The 16,328-nt window shown below is 37.1% G+C and overlaps 1 protein-coding gene across 2 annotated transcripts; it reads left to right on the forward strand.

The window, feature by feature from the left end:
- The first annotated feature begins 3,722 nt into the window (after positions 1-3,722).
- On the forward strand, positions 3,723-16,069 carry LOC148415715 (ATP-binding cassette sub-family G member 4-like). Of its 2 annotated transcripts, XM_088427308.1 has the most exons (15): positions 3,723-3,849; positions 7,568-7,824; positions 9,006-9,123; positions 9,325-9,457; positions 10,410-10,460; positions 10,881-11,026; positions 11,584-11,707; positions 12,151-12,265; positions 12,486-12,628; positions 12,716-12,814; positions 12,903-13,071; positions 13,149-13,249; positions 14,303-14,461; positions 14,549-14,667; positions 15,402-16,069. In XM_088427308.1, the coding sequence occupies exons 2-15, from the start codon at positions 7,593-7,595 to the stop codon at positions 15,625-15,627; spliced, it is 1,935 nt and encodes a 644-aa protein (XP_088283434.1). In that variant the 5' UTR covers positions 3,723-3,849; positions 7,568-7,592; the 3' UTR covers positions 15,628-16,069. The 2 variants fall into 2 exon arrangements, with proteins under 2 accessions (XP_088283434.1, XP_088283433.1); XM_088427307.1 differs by having other exon boundaries at positions 12,486-12,814.
- The last annotated feature ends 259 nt before the right edge of the window (positions 16,070-16,328 follow it).

The following is a 16,328-nucleotide window of genomic DNA, read 5'->3' on the forward strand; positions in this document are numbered from 1 at the left end:
TCATCACGACTGTACGCATGCGCGACAGGAAATAACGTCATTGTTTACCTGTTTACCTTTATCGAATCATCCGCTGGCAATACAATTGCAATTGATTCAAAAATGCAGAAACATCATATTTTGTACAAGACGATAAATCTTTGACCTTTGTGATCATTCTTTCTATAAATCCTTCCATCCATCCATTTTCTAGGGTCGCGCGCCTGTTGGTGCCTATCCCGGTTGAGTATGGGCAGTAGGTGGGAGACACCTTGAACAGGTTGCCAGCCAATCACAGGGCACAGAGAGACAAACGCCCATTCACGCACTCAATTACATCTAAGGACAATTTAGTATGTCCAATTCACCTGCCATGCATGCTTTTGGAGAGTGGGAGGAAGCGTGAGTGCCCAGGGAGAACCCACGCGGGCTCGGGGAGAACATGCAAACTCCACATATGAAGGCGGGAGCGAGATGGTTACATGCATAAATGTCTCATTTTCTGCTTGGAACGGTTAAAAACCTGTTCTAATTCAATCACTAAATGGGATTGTTGAAAGTCTACGCACTTGATGATGTCCATATTTAGAAACTAAAAGAAATGGAAGACTTCGAGACGCGAGAATAGATTCTATTTTAGACATAATGGAATTCTGACACTTACAGCAGACAGTAGGGGTCGCTACGTCAACTAGTTAAACAGCATTATCATGCAAAGCTTCGCTGTTATCACGCTTATGATATGATCATATTCATTAGAATTCAAGGCTATTCACTCAAAGCATGTTAGTGTAATTTAACGAGGGTGAAAAGAGTGGTTAAAAAAGTTTCAAAACACTGGACAGCACCCGTGGTTCGATCCCAGGCAAGCCGAGATTGTGAAGAGATTATTTCTGCGGTAGAACTATTTCTTGAGGAAGTAACCACTGAGCTACACCAGTGCGAAAACTAAACGTTCTAACAGTAATCTTTATAGAAATGTGTACTTTCTTGTTAGCGAGACTACTCAGGAAATAGAATCTTGTCCTACGTACTGTGTACAGTACTGTATTAAGATTTTAAAAGCGACGAGTACGGTGGATAGATTTAATACATAAAAGAGTCTTGCTATTTATAGCCAACACTAGAGGTCGCCACATTTCCTAATGGAGCTGAATAAACAAGTAACGCTCCTAAATGATCACACTTATGATAAATATTATAATTGGTTTTAATAGAGAACTGTGACTCAAAGCATCCGTATTTATGAAAAATAAACGTAATAAATAAACAAATCTAATAAAATAAATCAAATACGGCTAAAAAGAAAAGGAAGAACACCTGTGGTGCAATTAAAGGTAGGCCGGGATATGACAAAGAGTAGATGGATGGATGGATGGATGGATGGATAGATAGATAGATAGATAGATAGATAGATAGATAGATAGATAGATAGATAGATAGATAGATAGATAGATAGATAGATAGATAGAGAGATAAAGCTATTGATTGCTAATGAGACAATATAGATACAGTCCATCAAAGTGAAACGTTTAGTCGCGATGATTTGAAATAGGGTAAAACATGAGAAATTAAAGCAATCATTACATAGTGTACATGTTGTTGAATTTTTTGACCTAGAATAACCGATTAATACTATTTGACAGAGCTGTTGTTAACTGTTTGTACATGGGTTTTATGTACACAGGCTTTTTCACGCTTATCAGAACACCATTGTAACCACTCCTCATTCCTGTAAACTCGAAGGATATGATGGAAAGATAAACATTACACCAATCACTGTTTCATTAGAGAAATGAAAAAAATGTTGTGGTTGAGAAACCATCTCATGAAAAGGGAATCACTGATTGCAACATAGAGAACAAAAAAGATTCTCTGATTTTTCACATAGGTTTGGAATTATGTTTAAATTCAAATAGTCTCAAACACTATAAGAGGTTTAAAAAAATCAAGGTAATAACTTGAAAAAGCACATATGCAAAGTGAACGTCCTTTCAGGTCATAACGCATCATTCACATCATAAAGTAGCTGAGAAAATATGAAGATGTGCTGAGCTGTTATATGGGCAAAAGGTCATGACATCAATGTTATTGTATTGTCTCAATTTCTGGAAAATTTCAAATAAATTTAAAAAAATTTGAAAATGTTATGCCATCAAAACTTTGCCTGCATAATTCACATATATTTCATGAGAGCAAAAGTTGTAAGAAAGGAAAACAGTACGACATGAAATCCATTTGCATCACAGCAGTGATAGCCAACTTGTTTGGTTATTGTTTTGGTTCCACTGTATTCTATATTAGAATCAAATAGCTGCTACATTGGATTTCAACAGCCTACTTTAAGATAAATGTGCTTTACATATGGTCTATACCCATAGATATGTGACATCATCTTCCATGACTCAAGGAAAGTGTTATTAGCATATGCAAGCTTATGTGAGCATGTAGCAGGGTTTAGCTAAAATAAATAAAGTGGCTCATTATTATTTTTACTTTCACACTGCAACCAGTGAAAATCTTGAAGAAATTGAGAATTTAAATGTCTAGTCTTCATGTGAATTGCTGCTGATCATAAAAACACCAGAATTAAGTGTCTCGTTGCGTCTTGTAATGGCAGTTTATTTAGTGAAGTATGTTTTCCTTTTGGCAACTTAGAGGGACATTGATATGAATGAGAGACACATGAACCCAAGACAAGACAAAGGATAAGGGAACTAAATGTCCATTGTTCAAGGTTTTCATGTCCATACACGTATGTGTCACATTTAGCTGCCTTCTCAGCCTTTGAGATATGCAACTCTGGTGGACGAGTTGTGGCTTGTTGCCTTTTTGCTACATACCGAACTACTGAGGAATTCGACTGTGACTCCAACTTCCGCAGGATGTTCCACAGCAGCTCGAAGAAAATACGTACCTTGAGGCATTTAAAGCTTTTGAAAGAGATCTATCTCCGTCCGGTATTGATGGACTTCTTGCTATTGAAAATCTGAGAGTAAAATTTTCGCAATAATACAAACATTTTACAATTTTTAAGAAGTATCTACCACAGCTCAGAAATAGTGTTGGAGATGAATAAAAATATGAATTTTCTTAGTGTTCCACTACTATTTGTGTATCAATTTAACTCCTGTTTTTAGCTTCTCTGTGTCTGCCTTCATCCAATGCGCCTTTTTTATCCAGATGAAGTTGAAATATATTGTATGTAAATGTATGTATGATTATAATCAGACATATAATTGTATTTGTAGAAATCAAGTTTCCCCTTTAGAGTTGATTAAATAATAAAAAGGAAAGCCTTAGTCAAAATTGAGTACTGGTCTATTTTGGAATCTTTTACAGTTTCTCTCATTTTCAAAAGCTTCGGTCTTATTAATGAGGTAAATGTACTGCAAATCAAGCTCTACATGTTTAATCCTCATCAGACAGTGCAATTTTGAATGAGGATACACTGTGTTTAGTTTGACCCACTTACAGGGACTTCCACATTACGTTAACTTCATATTGTATGTTTATGTGAAGTTGATATTGAAAAACAATTAACAGGAAGTAGAAATACATTCTTTGTAATCATGAGGCCATGGGTCAGCAACGATAAAGAATGGTAAAAAGTGACATTTCCAAGAGGTGTTGTTTAATCCCCTCATGTGACTCAGGTATGTCAGAACAACCCCTCCTCCAGCCATCGACGGTATCCACCTACCATGTCAACCCGAGCCGACCCCACCCCTCCACCTACGTCCCTCCTGTACTGATGCGCCCTCTCAGCTGGGGCCCCGCCAGCAGAAATGGTGTAGAACACTCTCGACCGGATACGGGAGATTCAAGAACCCTCACAAAAATTGGACATCATACCTGACAACAAATAACGTAAGATCATCGCCTAATTTTGAAATTTACGAGGTAGATTATTGTTGATGTGTTGTGAATGCTGTCTGACATTTAAAAAAACATCTTAAAGCAGATACCTGAAAGTCATACAAGTTACACTTTCAAACCATTCTTCATTGAAGCTCTTCTCACTCGAAACATTTTAATTGTTTTCGGCATTTCTTGATAGATGCTTTTGTATGACATGTTTTATGCCAATAGCGAGCTAAAACAACTTCATTGAAGCCATAGAGAAAAAAACTAAGAAGTGTGTCATAATTATTCTAATACCTAACTGTACAAATAAAGAAATCTATTAAGGCTACTGGATATAACTGTAGTTGAAAGAATATAAAAAATGAATATCAATAGTAAAAGAATGTATAATTGTTTTTTCAAAGCCATTTAATAATTGAATCTATCTCAGTTGTCTTAAAAAATTAAGTAATCATATACAATGTCTTTGTGACCATTTTTTGGCATTCACCTTATATGTATTATGAGTGATACGATGTTAGGTTCATTGTTTGAAAGAGAAGAAATGGTTCTCATCTTTTTCATTAAACCTCCTCAACAATTGAGCTTACAAAGTCACGAGAGACCTGGACTATTAACTTACTTTGCTCGGTCTGATCTTGAGATACGGTATTTATAGATTATGCCTTCTTGTGTTAAATACTAATCACTACCATGGTAATCCCAAAGTATCTAAAATATTTTTTGACACTTTGGACTCAAAGTTCCATTTAAAACTTTCCTGAATGTGTATGAAAAGTTTAACTGCCTCCCAAATCAAATTGGTTGTACTACCCTAGGCAGCAATAAATAAAACCAAGCATTTCGAGATGACTCATGATGAATCTTTGCATCACCGTGGAGGAATTTTCGCTCACTCTTCTTCACAGTATTGTTTTAGGTCAGTCATATTGGAGGAATTTTAATGATGATGTGTTCAACGTTAGAATCACAGTTAAATTTAAAGCCTGACTTCAATTTGGTTGCTCAAAAGCTTGCATTTTTGAGCCAATTTTGATGTGAACCTGCTGGTCTGGTTTGCGTTGCAGTCCTACTGCATAACCCAAGTGTGAGTAAATGAAGCTTCATGAACTAATTTTGATGTATATTTTTTGCTTTTCTAGATGGCCCTCTGTTTAAAGTTTTATCTTTAAACCCAGAGAACCTAATCAAGGAGTAAAAAACAGCCCATGTGGCTCATGAGGCTTCATTTTCCCATCACTGTCAATTTAAAGTTGAACATTTGCCTGCAGGATTTTCTGAGAGGTTTCAGAATTCATTGTTTCATTAATGGCTGCAAGCGATCCATGTCATCAAGTACAAAAACAACCCCAGTCAAAAAGCTTCAGGAGATAACGGGATCATGTGTTTGGTAGATTGTAAGTGAGTCATTAAGTACCGTGGCTTCTGATCGGTTGATGTAATAGTTGGAGCTTTATGTTTTGATGTCAGTGCAATTCCAGTCTGTCTATTCTTGTCCTGGCCACCCCTCACTGGAGTGTTGTGTCACCTGGTTGCCCCACTGAAGTTTTTCTGGCCACACCTCTGTTCAGGGGTAGTCGTCATTTACAATCTTTAGTTTGATAGTTGATAGATGGATCACAAGATGTTTACTCTAGAAATAAAATCCCCATAATGCCAAAAAAAAAAAAAAACAAAAAAACATCCAGAGCGAAACCATGTTCACACGTCATCAGTCATGTGTAGGGTACATATAAGAAAGACAAGGTAGCTTTACTTATACAGTACAAATACTCACAAACACACACACACACACACACACAAGACATCTCAATATATTTACATAACATACACATTGTCTCCAGAGATCCAGCTGATTCACTGTTGTGTCGGTTTATCTCCACAAGAGAACAATGGCTGTTGCGTCCCCACCCACCCACCAGAGTGGACACAAATGAATAGGCTGGCTCTCAGGATGGTACAGACAAATTATGGACAGTTTAGAGTCTTCTAGTGAACCTATCAGACATGTTTTTTAATGTGAGGGGAAACTGTGATACCCTGCAAAAGCACACAATCATGGGAAGAGCATGTAAAATCAACACAGGAAGACCCATGCTCAGACACAGCAACTGTGAGGCAAATGTGCAAACCACTTGGACACCATGTCATAACTGTAATAACATAACTATTTGACTATAAATGTGCTAAATATTAAAAAAAAAATCACAAAGGTCCCTAAATTTAAACTTCCTGAAAAGAAGACAACAAACAAACAGTGACTTTGCAATTTACCAAAGTTTCACAAAATACAAAATATCCGTCAGACAGTTCCTATGCTCCGAGTTTACTGTTTTCAAAACAGCATCGGACCTTTACAAAACAGAATAAGAGACGTGGGACTGCCGAAGTGCGGGGAAAGCATTTTAGTCACAGACACTGCTCCATACCTTGTGTGCAACCATTTCCTTGTTTTGGTACATGGACATTTTCATCATTCATCTTTGGGCACATTTGTCTGCATCGTCATCGCTAAACTTGCAGGCACTATTGTTGTTGTTGTGCACTTGACATGTACACTTTTGAATACTGGCTGAGATTTCACAGTGAATATGATTATGATGGCATTTTTTTTTCCCAGAATGTACTCTGGATGGAAGGATTTCTTTGTTCTTGGATAGCACATGTGATTTCCTGACCTTAATGTCAGAGGGGGCAATGAGTGCATAGTTTTAACTTCCCTGTAGAAGGAAAAGTTGGCATGGTTCAAGACAGGTCAGTTTTAATCCAGAAATGCTTCCTGAAAGTTTTAGATTCCATTGTAGTGATATGCAACTTTTTTTTTTTGCTCATGTCTGTAGAATACACACTTTTGTGAATTTTGCATATCGTATTTTCAACAGAGTGCACAAGTGAAGGATCAAATGATCTCATTACTCTTTATTTGCTTTTCACATCAAATCACATGTGTTTAATTGACATATTTAGCAACAAATTTCAAATGTGACTGAAATTTAACAGAGCACCTGAGGTGGTATTATCGTGGGCCACTGAGTTCTTCTCTCTGTGGACTGTGCCTCTCTTTCAGAGGACAATTCAGGTGGACTCGTGACATGTTGGCATTAATTATGTCCCTCCTGTTCCCTGCCTTCTCTATCAGAACCCTTTGTTACCTAAAAGAAAAGATTCAGACCTCCCAGTCCACGCTGTCAGGCAAATGAGTGTGCCTAAGTGTGAAGTAGAGGGCAAGTGAAAAAGTACTCATTTCCCATACATTAGCTTGGCTTGGTATTGTCCATGAGTCTGCAGATTTTTCCCAAGGAGGTAATTGCAGCCCCTCCCGCTCCGAACAGATCAAGGCTGAAAAAAAAAAAAGTTGAATTTAATCCTCCAGAGGATTAAGAACCCCCATGAAAGATTAGATGAGACCTCTGCCTCAAAGAGGACAAATTACTGTACCACCTCAAACTTGGGAACCACTTATACAGTACTCTGTATAAAACAAGTAGATTATATCTCCATTTTGATGTTAGCTTTGCGATCAAGACTTTGAGTACATAGTTCTGCTCCTTTGAGTCTTGTCAGGAGGATGGATTTGGGTTACAAATCACCAAATTATAAAGATTAACTTGGAAAATATTTTAAATTAAGCTTTCTTTATACACTTCTAGAAAATGCCGTTTATAAAGGAATTCCAGTAGATAGCACTTACAGTATCTTATTATCCCTTTCTCTGTTACAGTATCTCAAGCTCACAGAGGACAAGCATGGATAACAAGGCATTGGAACCCGACTCTGTGACAATTTCCATGGAGGACGGTGTCATTTGTAATGGAGGTACTCAGCAACACGAGGCTTCCACAGTGAAGCTAAAGAAGGCTGAAAACCAGATCGCGGAAGCACAACACTTCACCCATCTACCGAAACGCTCACCTGTGGATCTTGAGTTTATAGACCTCTCTTACACCATTCGGGAGGGATCGTGCTGTAGGAGGAGAGGTACTGCACATTAAACTTATCTTTCGTACACTTTAATACCTCAATTTGCCTGTTAGGTATTGTCTGGACCCAATTAGCTATACTTTTTTATCTAATCTTTGTATTCATTTTAAAGCTTAGCTGGCGTTTTTTTTTTATTGCTAACCACAAATATCCTTGACTGAGTCACAATATTAATATTTCTGGTACATGCCTTTCTGAGATAAGTCCAACAGGAGAAATCTGTCACTTCATTTCAAATACGTGTCTGCGATTCACCAATGCCATCCATCCATCCATCCATCCATCCATCCATCCATCCATCCATCCATCCATCCATCCATCCATCCATCCATCCATCCATCGTTAATCCTCACTAGGCTTGCAAGTCGAAGTTGACAACAAACTTATTTAATGAGGACATTAGCTTGAGGCAAACATTTCACAGCACTTGATTCAACTTGTTTTGATTATGAAATACATCCACAAAGAAACTCAAAATGCGTGAATGTCAAAGACAAGTGTTTTAGTCAAGTCAGTTTATTTGTAAAGCCCTGAATCAGCACAGTTTCAAAGGGATTCTCAGGTGAAAAAGCAGTCATACAGAACATCATAAATACACAACAGCACTCCCAAACAACTTTGCTGATGACTTTGTTTTTGGCATATTAAGGATAATTGTAATTATCCATAATTGCTTGCCATAATTTTTTTCAGATACTTTGATGCCCTTGGTTTTTTTTTCTGTTTTTGACAAAGATAACCATGTAGACGCTGTAAAAAGTCGTTAATACTCGTTGAAAGTTAATTTATATTCCTTTTTTTGTTAATGTACATAGTGATACAGGTTTAGGTATGCTTAAATATTTTTATCGATAATAATATTTATAGTTGCTGCAGAGGTTTTCTCTTTCCTCAGGGAGCTTCTTAAAATATAATTGAGAAGCACTGGCTTAATGTCAAATTATTGACATGTGGCTGTAATCTTGAGATCCTTTTCCAGAGTCATCTGAATTACATTTGAGGTGTTGTGACTTTAGATCACAAATGCATATTCTGTATTGTCTGTGCTGGACACTACAGAGGGTATCCATAAGTATATTACATTCATAACTTGGCAACGTGGAAAAGAGGCTTCTATTTATTTTTTCCACACACATCATAAATCCATAACTGATGAATGCCATTTTTATCGTCATCAGGATTCAAAGCCTTACTGAAATGCCTCTCTGGGAAATTTTGCAGTCGGGAGCTTGTAGGAATCATGGGTCCCTCAGGTGCGGGAAAGTCTACTTTAATGAACATTTTGGCAGGATACAGGTGAGTTAACTGTGGTTTTTATTTTTTTTTGCAGCTGTGTTTGCTTTACATGAAACTAAATACTTTGTAAAGTATGTCAACTCTGGTTAAAAGGTTTAAAAATAAAGCCATGTGATGACGTCATCATCATACAGTTCTGCATTGTTGTATCTGTGAAACTTTTATCTTTTCGGTCCCAAATGAATGTTTCCTTCTTATTAGGGAAACAGGAATGAAGGGCCAAATCCTTGTGAATGGGCGACCCAGGGACCTGAGGTCATTTAGGAAAATGTCATGCTATATCATGCAGCAAGACATGCTTCTGCCACATCTCACTGCACGGGAAGCCATGATGGTGAGGATGAACATAGTAGATTCAAGAGTTTTATTGTCATTTGCATAGTAATACTACACAATTAAATTCTTAATCTCTTCACTTCGCCGTGCAGACTACATTCCATAATCAAGCAAATAATAAAGTAGGCAATAAAACATAAAAATAACAACAAAAATTTGAAAAAATAGATTACCATATAGATAGATTTGTTTTCCTTTGGGTAGCTCTGAAGTTTAAGTCACATCAACCGAAAATACATCATGATCAAGAAAACACAATCAGTACAAGTTGCTATGGAGTATTAGTCACATTTATTGGATAAAATTCTTTTCCAAAAACCGCGATTAAGAACAGTTAATCTCCTGCACTCAAAACCCCTTTTACCAGTCGGGCGTGCTTCCCTCCAACCATTTGAGCGAGTCGATCAAATATGCCATTCAGTAATTAAGAGTGCACCCTAAAAAAATAGCAGGAGACAACAATGGGAGTATGAAGCCTCATGAAACACTTTTGATATGTTTTTACTCCTCCAAATGGCATTGCCGTTTTATAAATACAGTGGAAAATTTTACATTGCCATTGCGCTGACCTTAATTTATTAACCAAGGGCAACCTCTTGGGGAGTAACAACAAAACATCATAAGTGGCTCATGAGGCTTCATTTACCCATCAGTACGTGGAGCTCAGTGGGTCAGGCATTACAAATGGAAATATGTCAAACACAAGCTGCTTATAATAAAGTCAAAGACATTATTTCACAAAACAGGTACATTAAGCATAAGTTGGTTGCGTTGGTTATGAGGGCTCAATCTAAATAAAAAAGAGCTTTTTTTTTTGGTTTGAGCATGAGCTAAACTATAAAAAAAACTTACAGGATAGTCAGAAAAATACATTATCTACATAATGTTTGTCTTTGCTGATGCTGGATTTTTTTCATTACTCGCCATTTATTGTTATATTTATGTTACAGGTGTCGGCCAACTTGAAGCTCAATGAGTCTATGGATGTGAAGAAAGAACTGGTAAACCGGACAGAAAAAGTAGACAAAGAATACAAAGGCAGTTTAGCAATTTTGGGCAGGCTCAAAATGATGTGCTGAGTAATCATAGCTGCATGTGGGTACAGAGAGACTGAATCACTGAAGTAAGGCCTCGAGGGAGCTGAAATTTCACCCAGATGGTGACAAAATGTCAAAGTTCAAAATGACATGACCACTTAGTTATCACACTACCGGAAGTGTGCCCTCCTTTGGCTCAATTACTGTGAGAATGATGTGGAAGAAAATGATTTAAAAATTGTCAAAATATTTAAACCTGGAAACCGAGAAGTAATTTGAATGTTGTTAGCTGACAAAAAAGATATAGATTGTGCTTTAATGTCGTGATTTCCCAAATTATTATTATTTTTCTTATCTTTGTTGATTTCCACCTTTCTTTGATAGGTAAACGATATTTTGATTGCCTTGGGGCTTCTTGACTGCGCTCATACTCGTACCAGCTCACTCTCGGGTGGTCAATGTAAACGCCTCGCCATTGCCCTTGAGCTTGTCAACAATCCACCAGTCATGTTTTTTGATGAGCCTACCAGGTAAGAATTTGAAATACTCATCCGTTGACTCTTACGGGCTGTATTTTAAATTGTGTGTGATAACTCAATAATTCACAAATACGGTCAGAATACTTAGGAATTTTATATGTGACTGTGCCACTCCTTTCCTTTTTAGTAAAATATTTCCGCAGGTTTGGGGCACTGCTTGTAGTTCGCGTCGCTGACAAAGTACATTTTAACTACTTGGTACATTTTAATACACATTTATGAAAGAGAAGAAAAACACTTTTCAAGTAGTCATCACTTCTCAAAAGCCACACATTGCTGTAATTCTTTTTTTTTATATCATTGAGTTTCAACAAGGTACAGTTGTTAATACTTAACAATTGTGTGAATATGGCATGAAAAATAACCAAATAATATCTTAAATCAAATAATATCTTAAATTTGCTGATATTTAGGTACACTTGAGCACCCCCGAAAATGGCTAAAAAGAAACTATATTGGCCTTTAATTGTCTTCAAACTATTTTTATCATTCATTTTTTTTTCTTTGTGGTTCTTCTGATAAGTTTGTGCCTTTGTTTGTCTCTGCAGTGGCTTAGACAGCGTATCATGTCATCAGGTAGTGTCCCTGATGCGTTCTTTAGCACTGGGAGGAAGAACTATCATCTGCACGATCCACCAACCAAGTGCTAAACTCTTTGAGATGTTTGACAAGGTATACTGTACATTATTTCATCTTCACTCAAATGGAAGCAAAGTGATATTTTTGAAATTGTTGAAGGTTTTGAGCAAGTTTTTTTTCCTATCCTATATATTTTTTTGTGCTTAAATCTGTCCTTTTTTGCCCAGCTGTGTTACTTTTGTTACTTTCTTCATTCTGTGAACCTGTTTCAAATTGCGGGATTTCTTCTGCTTTTATTTTAGATCATTTTTCTTACCAGTCTTCATGAAATCTCTAATTGATTTTTCGATTGTATCTATGAGAAAATATTGATTTTACTTGATGTTTGCTGAAGTTTTTGTGGTCCATGCTTACCAATCAATCTTAAATTGGTTGAAACAAAACACTTAAGTTATTCATATTCATCTCTACTGACATTCTCGATAATACCACAACCCAAAAAGTTAATGATCCAAAAAAAATCTGTCTTTTCACAGCTCTACATTCTTGGTCAGGGTCAGTGTATTTACAAAGGCACGGGACAATACCTCATCCCATATTTGAAGGGACTGGGACTTTACTGTCCTACCTATCACAACCCTGCAGATTTCAGTAAGTCACCTTTGCCTACATGAGTGCTTGTGCAGTTATTTATTTATTTTTTTTTACCATTTTTGGGTCATTTTCTTCCACATCATTCTTGCAGTATTTAAGTCAAGGGATGGCACATTCCTTGCAGTGTGGCGACTAAGTGGTTCTGAGTGAAAGGTTAAGATCATCAAACTTCTTATTGATCTCATTTTAAAATGACTTCTTCCTGATTCTGATTCAGTCATTGAAGTGGCATCAGGAGAGTATGGAGACTTGAACCCAGTTTTGGTTGAAGCAGTCCAAGGAGGAATGTGTGCAACTGAAGAGAAGAAGATCCAATGTGATACCAACGGCTCATTGGTCTGCACTAAAGAACCCTCCAAGGTAGGCGCTAAACCAAGTGCCAATTTCCCTTTCCATCAAAAAAGGAAGACAATGCTTAAGCCTTGCTTCTCTCAATATTTTCCTCAGGATGCGGGACATATTGAGAGACATACGTTTGCCACAAGCACACTGACGCAATTCTGCGTCCTCTTCAAGAGAACCTTCATAACGATTTGTCGAGACCAGGTACCTGATTACAGAGCCTTGCAACCGTGAAACTAAAATTATAGACACACTATAATGTCATATGCTGTTTCTACTCCCTTGCTTTCAGGTTTTGACCCACCTCAGACTGATGTCTCACATTGTCATAGGTGTGTTGATAGGGTTGCTGTATCTGAACATTGGTAATGATGCCAGCAAGGTGCTTAACAACACTGGATTTCTCTTCTTCTCAATGCTTTTTCTCATGTTTGGAGCACTCATGCCAACTGTATTAACCTGTGAGTATGAAAAGTGCCAAGAGCGGTGACAGCAGCGTTTTCCTGATCAATCAGTAAAGATGTTTCTTACATTACAGTTCCTCTGGAGATGTCAGTGTTTTTGAGGGAGCATCTGAACTACTGGTACAGCCTGAAAGCCTATTATCTGGCCAAGACCATGGCTGATATTCCATTCCAAGTGGGTTGGTGGTAGTCGAGTTTTGGAATAAAAGAATCTGTAATCAGATATTCACAATATTTTACAGTAGAAAATGAGTGCTGCTTATTGGTCACTGATGACAGTGGGTCAACCTCTTTGATGCACACTTCCTCAAACGGTCCGATTTGGTTGTGAATATCGATAATGACCTTTGAACTGTACTAGTTTTATTCGTAAATATTCCCAAAATTAAACTAATACAAGCGTGAACAGAAAAGCAACAAAAAATGATGAACAGCTCTATGGTGGCAATTTTTTCTTTTTGAAGAATAGAAATGCACAAATAATTCGCTTCTCTCTAGTGCAGAGGCCACAAACAAAATGTCCGCAGGGACCAAAGAGCATCCAAGAAGCAAATGAGTTACCCAAATCCGTGCTTGAAAGTGCTCACCAAGAGATAATTTTTTTTTCACGTGTTTGTGTGTCTTACTATTCTTAAAAACATAAATAAAAAATATAGCCACTTGCTAGTGAGTTTCATTTAAGGTTCTTTTCCCATTTGCATTCATTACATTTGCACTGGTGTAAATTAAGAAATGATACTTAATGGCCAGATTTCTCATTGGAAAAAAAAAAATCCTGGTTATTGGGGCAAAAAACCCCAAAACAAATCATGTCAATTCGAGTTCAATGCTCACTGTGGTATTGAATGACCAAGCCATAGCATTTGTAGGTACAAGTAAGCAGGCATAACGATGATGTTGATTTTCTCTCAAACAATTTGAGCTAATTTGTTATATGTCTCAAACTGGAAAACTCCTCGCCTTCATCAGTCAAGTCAGTAGTCATTAGAAACTGTGGTTTTAAAAAAAACTGGCCAATGAAATTAACAGTAGAATGACAACCGTATGTGGTATACTATTTTAAACTCAACGCAATAGTAGGCATACTGTATACAATAGGCTACATGAATGTGAACTAAAACACCATTTATATAGTAAATATGATGAAGCAATCATACTAGACTGGAGTAGTGTAGCCAGTTGGGAAGGCAATCAGCAGTATTATAATCTTAACGATCTTTTGTTTTAGGTTATCTGCCCCATAATGTACTGCAGTATTGTGTACTGGATGACAGAGCAGCCTCCTGAGGTCAGCCGTTATCTCCTCTTCATAGCGCTGTCCATTTGCACTTCCCTAGTCGCTCAATCCCTCGGCCTGCTAGTTGGCGCAGCCTCCACCTCGCTGCAGGTACTATATATATATATAAAAGGCAAAAAACATTTTTTTCTTGATTCACCTTGTGTGTCTAACTATGTCCACTGTACCCGTATACAGGTGGCCACATTCGTTGGACCAGTCACAGCCATCCCGGTGCTGCTTTTCTCTGGATTCTTTGTGAACTTTGATACAATTCCGAAGTACCTGCAGTGGAGCTCTTATGTGTCATATGTCAGGTGTGTGCAGTATCTGCATCAGATCACATCCACGGGGGCCACACTATCTGCCGCTTAGAAAATTTTTGATAAGTTTTTGGTCACAACAATATACTAATCAACCTGATGTTCCGAAACATCTACCTAAAAACAGCTCACAGTTACAAAAAGATTCACTACTCATTTTCTAGTTATTACAAAATGAAAAATATGTGTATGATGTTCGTAGATGCTGGAAATCGACTACTTTATTTTACGGACTTTTGGAAATATGCCGCCAAAAAAGCTCAGTTTGCCTTGGGTTAGTTGTCGCTGATAATATTTGGCGCCCTCTTGTGTCCTTTTTTTGGCACATACAACATGAAGTGTAGTGGTGCAAGACTATTCAACACTGAGCATTTTAAGCGACACCTTTCATGACCTGTAGGGTACAATTGTGATGGCCACCATGATCCAAGAATGTTAACAAAAACTGCATAAATGTAGAAATTAATTAAAAAATATTTAAATTTAAGCAATTATATTATATTAAAAAAATCGTTGGTTTCCTTCCATTGAATATATAACCCAAATTTCATCAAAATAAACAAAATCAGAACATTTTCAATACAATAGTTTGTACTAATCCCAGAGATAAATTCTCACCATTTAGCTCCATCCCTGCATTAGGATGAATCACCAATGTTGTTAAAAGGAAAAAAAAACCGCACTGTCTGCACAGAAGAAGAATTAGAATGTTTGCACATCTCCCACAGGTATGGTTTTGAAGGAGTAATTCTGTCCATCTACGGGATGAATCGTTCGGAACTGGAGTGTCCGGGCAAGGCATGTCGCTTCCAACAACCCGAGGAGGTTCTACAGCTGTTAGACGTGGAAGATGCCAAGCTCTACATTGATTTCATCGTCCTGGGCATTTTCTTTGTCATATTGCGGTTGGCCACCTACCTTGTTCTTCGCTATAAAATAAAAGCTGAGCGGTAGCTTGTCTTCCAGAAGGTTTGTATTGTTGCCATTCCAGATCAGGCCATCACATTCATATCATGAAATAACATCTCTTGGCTTTTTTTTCTTTTTACATTGCTGCTAAAATTCTTGCTGAAGTTGTCAACTATGTTTTATTATTCACTTGTATTACCTCAACACATTAGGCTTAGTTTTGTTTAGTTTTTTTCCCAGACACATCTGTAGTACAATTAGGGCCTCTCAAGCATGTTTTAACATCATGCTGGGTGTGAGCAGTGATTTTTTTTTTCCAAAGCAAAAACATACAATACACACAATATTATTTATGTCTGTTTTGATACCTATTTGATCTCAAAATTTTGCGTGCTCATTGACCTGTTTTTAATAGTTGTAAAATAATTAATATCCTATTGTCTTATCAAATTTTCTATTGTAATTAAAATAAGTGATCTAAAATCCACTGAATCTGAATCACGATATATTGTTCAACCTTCATATTTTATACAATTACTTTTATTGTGTTTATGCACTAACATATGAGTCTTGAAGATAAAAATCAATACGTGTACTTACTGTACTTTATACTTACTGTATATTTTATGCATGGACATAACATGCAATCATGTTTGGTGCTAACTTTCATGATCAATATGGAAAATGTCTTGCATCTGGACTACACCTTAAAAGGAGTACTTGGAAAAAAACAACAAAAACTGGAA

This window comes from Hippichthys cyanospilos, chromosome 11 (genome assembly GCF_059441005.1).
Source record: "Hippichthys cyanospilos isolate Australia breed blue-spotted pipefish chromosome 11, RoL_Hcya_1.0, whole genome shotgun sequence".
In the NCBI taxonomy this organism is placed as follows: Eukaryota; Metazoa; Chordata; class Actinopteri; order Syngnathiformes; family Syngnathidae; genus Hippichthys; species Hippichthys cyanospilos.